At 55.0% G+C, this 9,975-nt stretch overlaps 1 protein-coding gene across 1 annotated transcript; it reads right to left on the bottom strand.

The window, feature by feature from the left end:
- Positions 1-8,007: 8,007 nt before the first annotated feature.
- On the bottom strand, positions 8,008-8,940 carry LOC146822301 (olfactory receptor 2D2-like). Its single transcript, XM_085609456.1, has one exon. It carries the CDS (start codon positions 8,938-8,940, stop codon positions 8,008-8,010), a length of 933 nt encoding a protein of 310 aa, XP_085465582.1.
- Positions 8,941-9,975: the final 1,035 nt, after the last annotated feature.

Genomic DNA, 9,975 nt, shown 5'->3' with positions numbered 1-9,975 from the left:
GTTGCTGTACTCAATGTGTCTGTCAGCACGGTTGTTCGGCCACCCCCTCAGCTGGTTCTGCACATCACGGGTGTGTATGGTGCTCCATGTCTGTCTTGCCTAATAAACTGTGACCCATGTGTCCTGTGCCAGACTCAGGCCCCAGGGTGTGGATGGTTGAAGTGAACAGATGACTCAGGCATGTTTAGACTGTACAAGACACATGTTAGGTAATAATGCTACCAGCAGGCATCTACTCTTAATAGTGTGATTTATTAGGGGGGGGGGGACAAAGTGGGGGGCTTTCCGGGATTAGGGAATCCAAAGTTCAGTAGGGGAGTTGGTGTCCTTGCCATTGGAAATCCTCAGAGTCCATGCCACAGTCTTTGTCAACATTGGTCAGCCAGTGACCAGCAGGGCCATGTGGCAGAGAATGTCTCTTGATGCTGTGATGCTGTTGCTCCAGTGGGCCAGGTGCCAGGCCAGGTGTCCTGGGCGATGGTGATGTAGCAGCCACCCTCACGGTCCTTTCCGTGGACGACCCGGCTTCCTGCGGGGAACCTCAGCAGCAGGCCGTGACGACGTCTGGGATGCTCCGTCGGATGTTTCCTCCTCCTCCTCATGATCCCTCCCTGTGGGTGGTGATGTTCTCCGCCTTCTGGCACAGGGAGGGTCGGCCATGGTGTCGGCCATCCAACGGAGTTCAGCGTGAATCCCCTGGGACGCCGTCACTTGCTCAGCCTGTCTGTCCTCCATCCTCCGTTGGTGTAGCTGTAGACAGGCTATTAGCTCCGCATGTTGCTGGGCCTGCTGGACCTTGATCCCCTCGAGGACGGACACAACCTGGGCCATGCCCGTGGTGTCCTGCCGGTATGAGTCCAGGATGTTACGGACATGTGAAAATACCGGATCCCCAGCCAACTGGTCAGGCTCGCGCCTCCGCCGTCCTCCACTCCCACCACCCCTGCCCACTTGCGTCTGGCCTGCACTTGTGGGCACATCGGGTCTCCGGGACCCCTGAGGGGTGGCATTGGCGTTGTCGCCTGCCTCCTCCTGGGTGCCCGGGACACCGTGTCCCTCCTGGCGAGCCTGGCTGCATTGTGGTGTTGGGGCAGGGATCCTGGGTGTCTCCTGGGAAGTGGCAGGAGTGGGGGTGGTGGTTGGCACGGTTGTACCTGACGCAGGTGCTGCAGGTGGTTGGACACCAGAGGGGCCAGGTCGGTCGGGGTCGTCCGCAGAGTGGTGAGAGTGGTCGCTGCCGGTGGGATCGGTCTCCTGCAGATCCGGGTCCTGTGAGTGTTCCCCCCCAGTGTTGGGGGGTGCAGCACGACGTTGACCTGTGTGTGAGAGAGAAAATGTTAATTTTGATCCATGCAACATCCATGTTTCATCCGTTACAAAGTTGGCACATTTCCTCTTGGAATTAGGATCTGTCTTGCATTCCACTCACAGTGCACTTGTGCATGTGTGTGTCCCTTGGGCACCAATTTGGCCCCTTTAACTATGTGTGGCACAGTCTTACTTGCTGGGTCAAGTGTGACTGCAGTCAGCAGTGGAGTGTGCATGTGTGCCGAGCTATGCATTTGCGCCTTCCTTGTAGCACTGTACATGTGCACATGGAGTGGATCCACACACTCATATGATGCAGGTGGCTGTCCTTGTGCTCGTGTACAGGTTGTGACATGGCCCTGCGTTTTGCCATGATGAAGAGGGGGGGTTCTGGCACTGGCCACCCTTGTCTACATGCACGCAGTCCACCTGCTGATGAGCAGACATTCCCACACACCACAGGACTGATTTGCTCTCCCTGTGTCTCCCTCCTTCTCTGTCCCCCTCTCCCTCCCTCTCTGTCCCCCTCTCCCTCCCTCTGTGTCCCCCTCTCCCTCCCTCTGTGTCCCCCTCTCCCTCCCTCTGTGTCCCCCTCTCCCTCCCTCTGTGTGTCAGCCTCCTCCCTCTGTCCATCTTCCTGTGTCTCCCTCCCTCTGTGTCCCCCTCTCCCTCCCTCTGTGTGTCAGCCTCCTCCCTCTGTCCATCTTCCTGTGTCTCCCTCCCTCTCTGTCCCCCTCTCCCTCCCTCTCTGTCCCCCTCTCCCTCCCTCTGTGTGTCAGCCTCCTCCCTCTGTCCGTCTCCCTCCCTCTCAGTCCCCCTCTCCCTCCCTCTGTGTCCCCCTCTCCCTCCCTCTCTGTCCCCCTCTCCCTCCCTCTGTGTGTCAGCCTCCTCCCTCTGTCTGTCTCCCTCCCTCTCAGTCCCCCTCTCCCTCCCTCTGTGTCCCCCTCTCCCTCCCTCCGTGTGTCACCCTCTGTCACCTTGGCCCAGCTTCCTGGGCACACACTGTTAGCAGATCTTTGAGTGGCCCTTGGCCTGTTGATGTGAGTTTGTTTCTGATCTCCAGGCACCCATTTTGTCTGCTGTGTGTCTGTGCGCTGCTGCTGTGGTGGTGTGTGCTGCCACTCTTTCACACTGTTGGCTGTTCATTAGCTGCTGGCATGTGCAAAACAGTGCCTTCACCCCCATGTGTTGATGCAAGGCATCCGCCATTTGCTGGCAAGTCATTCCTGTGTTGGGACACAGTGTTTGTCTGGCTGTGACCTAGGCCATATGGGCAGAGGGCATTGTTGTCTGCTTTGGAGTCGCACTATGTGATTCTTGGTGCCCAGCCTCCCGCCATCCGGGTTACCGTGTCATGTGTTGTTGTCTTCTGTGGCCTGTGACTTTACATTGTCCAGCTGGGTGCATGGGGCATGGTGGCAGCAGTGGCATGTGCCTGCTCATGGAGTGTGGTTGAGTAATGCGATGGCTTGTGGTGGTTGCGTGCCTGTTATTAATTTTGGTTGTGGTTGCAGTTCCCCCCATGTGAGGTGCGTTGTTTGTGTACTCACCCGGGTCTCGGAGTCCTTCTACTCCTTCAACTGCCTCCACCGGCAGTATGGCCATCACCCTCTCCTCCCAGGGATGGTACTGTACGGGTCTGCGGGAGGGCCCTCCTCCGGTGGCGTTGGCCTGGTCGTGTTCCTCCTGTCTCTTGGCTCTGACCCTCCTCCGCAGATCGTACCACCTGTTCTGGCAATCCTGCTTGGTCCTCCTGGTGTCCGCAACAGCATTCACAGCATCGACGATGGTCTGCCACATGGCTGTTTTGGCTGCCTGGCTGGTGCTTCTGACCAATGTTCCAAAGATCTGTGGCTCGACTCTGAGGATTTGATCAACAAGGACCTCCAACTCTCGGTGACTGAACTTTGGATTCTTGGTAGTGGGCATGGTGAGGGGTGTGGGTGGGGATGGTGTGGGTGTGGGGGGTGTGTGGATGTTGGGGGGGTGTGGATGGTTGTGTGTGTGTGTGAATGTGATGAGAGGGTGTTTGTGAGGGTGGTCGTGTGAAGGTGTGCAAGTGTAAGATGTGGTGTCGCTTGTAGTCTGGTTCTGTGGTGTCTGGCAGCAGTGGGTCTGTTGCAAAGGCTCATGGTTTGTGTGTGTGGGCCCTTTTTATTGGTCCATGGGTGGGTGTGGCAGTGTTTGAATTTTGGGTGGGTGTGTTATAAGGAGTGGTGGTGTATTGGGCCTCTGTTTGTTTTTGACAGTTGCAGGTCAGTGATTGTGTTATTTTAGTGGTTGTTGGCCATGTTTAGTGGCTGTGTGCCTTTCGAATGGTGTATTGTTGAGTTGTTTTGTTTTGTCCTTGTTGTGTACGTGCGTTTTGTGCGTGTGTACGGTGTGTACATGGGCCATTTGGTTGTACGATTTGGTCCTTGTGTGTGGCTTTGTACGACTCGTACATGCGGTTGTGATGTTGGGGCATGGGGTGCGCTCCGTACTTAGGAGGTTGTGTTGGGGGTGCGCCAGGAACGTACTGGGGTGGGGGTACGACTGGAACGTACTGGGGTGTACATAGACGGTGGTACGACACGTACAGGGGTGGGGGGGTGTACATTGACGGTGGTACGACACGTACTGGGGTGGGGGTACGACTGGAACGTACTGGGGTGTACATAGACGGTGGTACGACACGTACAGGGGTGGGGGGGTGTACATAGACGGTGTTACGACACGTACAGGGGTGGGGGGGTGTACATTGACGGTGGTACGACACGTACTGGGGTGGGGGTACGACTGGAACGTACTGGGGTGTACATAGACGGTGGTACGACACGTACAGGGGTGAGGGGGTGTACATAGACGGTGGTACGACACGTACAGGGGTGGGGGGGTGTACATTGACGGTGGTACGACACGTACTGGGGTGGGGGTACGACTGGAACGTACTGGGGTGTACATAGACGGTGGTACGACACGTACAGGGGTGGGGGGGTGTACATAGACGGTGTTACGACACGTACAGGGGTGGGGGGGTGTACATTGACGGTGGTACGACACGTACTGGGGTGGGGGTACGACTGGAACGTACTGGGGTGTACATAGACGGTGGTACGACACGTACAGGGGTGGGGGGGTGTACATAGACGGTGGTACGACACGTACAGGGGTGGGGGGGTGTACATTGACGGTGGTACGACACGTACAGGGGTGGGGGGGTGTACATAGACGGTGTTACGACACGTACAGGGGTGGGGGGGTGTACATTGACGGTGGTACGACACGTACTGGGGTGGGGGTACGACTGGAACGTACTGGGGTGTACATAGACGGTGGTACGACACGTACAGGGGTGGGGGGGTGTACATTGACGGTGGTACGACACGTACTGGAGTGGGGGTACGACTGGAACGTACTGGGGTGTACATAGACGGTGGTACGACACGTACAGGGGTGGGGGGGTGTACATTGACGGTGGTACGACACGTACAGGGGTGGGGGGGTGTACATTGACGGTGGTACGACACGTACTGGGGTGGGGGTACGACTGGAACGTACTGGGGTGTAGGTAGACGGGGCTATGACACGTACTGGGGTGGGGGTGTGGCTCGAACGTACTGGGGTGTAGGTACACGGGGGGTACGACACGTACTGGGGTGGGGGTACGACTGGAACGTACTGGGGTGTAGGTACAAGGGGGGTATGACACGTACTGGGGTGGGGGTGGGGCTCGAACGTACTGGGGTGCACATAGACGGTGGTACGACACGTACAGGGGTGGGGGGGTGTACATTGACGGTGGTACGACATGTACAGGGGTGGGGGGGTGTACATTGACGGTGGTACGACACGTACTGGGGTGGGGGTACGACTGGAACGTACTGGGGTGTAGGTACACGGGGGGTATGACACGTACTGGGGTGGGGGTGGGGCTCGAACGTACTGGGGTGTAGGTACACGGGGGGTACGACACGTACTGGGGTGGGGGTGCGACTGGAACGTACTGGGGTGTACATTGACGTTGGTACGACACGTACTGGGGTGGGGGTACGACTGGAACGTACTGGGGTGTAGGTTCACAGTGGTACGACACGTACTGGGGTGGGGGTACGACTGGAACGTACTGGGGTGTACATAGACGGTGGTACGACACGTACAGGGGTGGGGGGGTGTACATTGACGGTGGTACGACACGTACTGGGGTGGGGGTACGACTGGAACGTAATGGGGTGTAGGTACACGGGGGTATGACACGTACTGGGGTGGGGGTGTGGCTCGAACGTACTGGGGTGTAGGTACACGGGGGGTACGACACGTACTGGGGTGGGGGTACGACTGGAACGTACTGGGGTGTAGGTACACGGGGGGTATGACACGTACTGGGGTGGGGGTGGGGCTCGAACGTACTGGGGTGTAGGTACACGGGGGTACGACACGTACTGGGGTGGGGGTACGACTGGAACGTACTGGGGTGTAGGTACACGGGGGGTATGACACGTACTGGGGTGGGGGTAGGACTCGAACGTACTGGGGTGTAGGTTCACGGTGGTACGACACGTCCAGGGGTGGGGGTACGACTGGAACGTACTGGGGTGTAGGTACACGGGGGGTATGACACGTACTGGGGTGGGGGTGGGGCTCGAACGTACTGGGGTGTAGGTTCACGGTGGTATGACACGTACTGGGGTGGGTGTACGACTGGAACGTACTGGGGTGTACATAGACGGTGGTACGACACGTACAGGGGTGGGGGGGTGTACATTGACGGTGGTACGACACGTACTGGGGTGGGGGTACGACTCGAACGTACTGGGGTGCACATAGACGGTGGTACGACACGTACAGGGGTGGGGGGGTGTACATTGACGGTGGTACGACATGTACAGGGGTGGGGGGGTGTACATTGACGGTGGTACGACACGTACTGGGGTGGGGGTACGACTGGAACGTACTGGGGTGTAGGTACACGGGGGGTATGACACGTACTGGGGTGGGGGTGGGGCTCGAACGTACTGGGGTGTAGGTACACGGGGGGTACGACACGTACTGGGGTGGGGGTGCGACTGGAACGTACTGGGGTGTACATTGACGTTGGTACGACACGTACTGGGGTGGGGGTACGACTGGAACGTACTGGGGTGTAGGTTCACAGTGGTACGACACGTACTGGGGTGGGGGTACGACTGGAACGTACTGGGGTGTACATAGACGGTGGTACGACACGTACAGGGGTGGGGGGGTGTACATTGACGGTGGTACGACACGTACTGGGGTGGGGGTACGACTGGAACGTAATGGGGTGTAGGTACACGGGGGTATGACACGTACTGGGGTGGGGGTGTGGCTCGAACGTACTGGGGTGTAGGTACACGGGGGTACGACACGTACTGGGGTGGGGGTACGACTGGAACGTACTGGGGTGTAGGTACACGGGGGTATGACACGTACTGGGGTGGGGGTGGGGCTCGAACGTACTGGGGTGTAGGTACACGGGGGTACGACACGTACTGGGGTGGGGGTACGACTGGAACGTACTGGGGTGTAGGTACACGGGGGGTATGACACGTACTGGGGTGGGGGTAGGACTCGAACGTACTGGGGTGTAGGTTCACGGTGGTACGACACGTCCAAGGGTGGGGGTACGACTGGAACGTACTGGGGTGTAGGTACACGGGGGGTATGACACGTACTGGGGTGGGGGTGGGGCTCGAACGTACTGGGGTGTAGGTTCACGGTGGTATGACACGTACTGGGGTGGGTGTACGACTGGAACGTACTGGGGTGTACATAGACGGTGGTACGACACGTACAGGGGTGGGGGGGTGTACATTGACGGTGGTACGACACGTACTGGGGTGGGGGTACGACTGGAACGTACTGGGGTGTACCTAGACGGGTGGGGGTATACATATACGGGGGGTACGTGTCGGACGTACGGGGGCTGGGGGGAGTGTTGGGCGCGTATGCGGGCACATGTCTCCATGGTTGCTATAGGTGTTCGGTGCGGACGGTGTTTTTTCCATACGGTTGTACGCTCGGACGCACGGGATGGATCGTGATTCCTCGGTCGGACTTGGATTTTTACGTTTGTAAGGTAAATCGTCCGAGGACGTGTCGGACACATTTTCCGACCCGAGGACGTGTGGGGAATGATTCCCGGTGCGGTTCGTATGGACTTTTTACCATGCGAATCGTGATTGCCAGTTCGTACGGCACTTGTACGATTCGTACGGTAAAAAGACCCGATACGAGTCGCACGGGGGAATTTTTTACCGGATCGTGATCGGCACCATAATCGTGGATCTCACAAAATACTGAGGAAGCAGCCCTGTTGCCATCTCATGCCCTACAAAATCCAGACCAGCACATACTACCAACAATTGTGGAAGTAGTATTCATGGGCTCCAGAAGGAGAGTGTCACCCTAATGTCACCTCCTCTACCTACGCTTACTCCTAGAGTGACCTTTGTGGAAGGCTGGACATTGGCATCTTTATTGGAGCTTAATCCACACTTTTAGGTGTGTGGCACAAAACGTGGGTAGGAATCCAACATCTAATGCTGCATGTTGGCACATCACTGCGCCAACTGAAACCAAAACCTTTTTCCTTCACATTGAAAGGGTTTCAGGCAGGGAGTTAATTGCAGGAAAGAAGAAAAGAGGACTTGCAGTATTGTTTTTAATCTTTACACCAAGCATTAATCAATTTTGAAATATTTAATGGTGAATATTTTTCCAAATAACTCTATGCAGTGCCATTTTCACATCCTTGTTTCTGAGACTGTAGATCATTGGGTTCATCATTGAGGGCATCACAGTGTAAAATACAGACACCATTTTTTCCTGATTGTCAAAGTTTTTAGACACTGGTTTCATGTACATGTAGATAGTTGTCCCAGACAAAATAGTGACAACAATGAGGTGTGAGGCGCAAGTAGAAAAGGCTTTGTATCGGCCTTCAGTGGAGCGCATTTCCATTATGGTGATGACAATACGTATGTAGGATATAAGAATAAAGAGACTTGGTATCAGCAGCACAAATGTTCCAACAACAAAAAACATTGTCTGTGCAATAAAGGTGTCTCCACATGCCATCTTTAGGAATGTCACAACTTCACAAAAGAAATGGTCAATAACATTGTTACCACATAAGGGCAACTGTAATGCAAACACCATAGTTAGAAGTGCCATCACACTGCCACTAAGCCAGCAAACACCCATCAATATTGCACAAACAAATGAATTTATAATGGTTGTATAACGCAAGGGGAGAGAGATAGCAATGTAGCGATCATATGCCATGATTGCTAGAACCATGGATTCTGTGCATCCAAGAAGCAGGTATGTGTACATTTGAACTACACATCTGGAGAAGCTCATATTCTTTGAAACAATGAGTTGGTTCAACAGGTTAGGGACAATCACTGATGAGTAGCAGATGTCAATGAAAGAGAGATTAGCCAAGAAGAAGTACATAGGAGTATGGAGGCGTGGATCACGGACACAGACTGTGATCAGGAAAAGGTTTCCCATGATAGTGACCATGTAAATCACTAAGAATAACACAAAGAGAACTGCCTCCACACTCGGATCCTCAGATAGCCCCAGCAGCAGGAACTCTGTTATTGAGCTGCTGTTCCTCTTCTCCATTTAGCTCCAAAGACATTGCCTGCAAAAATATATAAAAGAGACAGAGACATTTGACATAAATATAGGAGGATACTGCAGAAAATGAATAATAACACATCATAGATCAAGGCAGTATAAATGCCAGAAGGTTTGCAATAACATTCAGCATTTAGGCATTCGTATTTATGTTCAATCCTAATTTTATTTAAGTGCAGCACCTCCAAGTCCACGGATCCAGCACAACCCGCCCTCAAGGACACAAGGCACCAAAGACCCTGCAATGCATCCTCCTCAACGTACGATCCCTCCACAAACATGCCACTGAAATCAGAGACCTCCTCGACAACACCACCCCGGACGTCGCATTCTTCACCGAAACCTGCACCAACATCACCTCGGGAATGGACATCGCCATTGCAATTCCACAGGGATAAAAGATCTCCCGGAAAGACCGCCCCAGCTGCCCTGGAGGAGGAATCGCCATTGTACACAAATCCACCCTCTGGCTGAGCACACTCCCCGATGAGCCCACAGACCTGATGGAACACTACACTTCAAGATACAGGCCAGCCTCTCTGCAACCCTCCGAGAAACCCTCATATACCGACCCCACGGACCCCGTAGACCAGTCACCAACTACATCACAGACATCATTTTGCCGCAAGTAATCTCATCTACCATCTACAGCTTGCTGGGAGACCTCAACTTCCACCTCGACATCCACATAGACCCCAACACCACATCCCTCCTGGACAACCTCCACAATATTAGACTCTGCCAGATCGTGCTCGAACCAATGCACTCAGCAGGACACACCCTCGACCCCCTCTTCACAACAGGAAACTCCATCACTTTTAGCCACACAACCGAACTCCCATGGACAGACCATCCATGCGTCCACTTCTCCATCAGAACACCTACCATCCACAGAACACAGCACCAGCTCCCACGAAGAAACTAGACCAAAATCACCAACGACCACCTCCCTGTCTCACTCGGAAACTCCACCTCAACCATCGTGGAAGACAACGACCCCAACACCACAACCTGAACTCT

This window comes from Triturus cristatus, chromosome 6 (assembly GCF_964204655.1).
Source record: "Triturus cristatus chromosome 6, aTriCri1.1, whole genome shotgun sequence".
Lineage (NCBI taxonomy): Eukaryota > Metazoa > Chordata > Amphibia > Caudata > Salamandridae > Triturus > Triturus cristatus.
This window is presented reverse-complemented; position numbering and strand designations above follow the sequence as displayed.

Excerpts from the sequence above, each read along its gene's own strand:
- LOC146822301 (XM_085609456.1), bottom strand. The coding sequence starts at position 8,940 with ATGGAGAAGAGGAACAGCAGCTCAATAACAGAGTTCCTGCTGCTGGGG.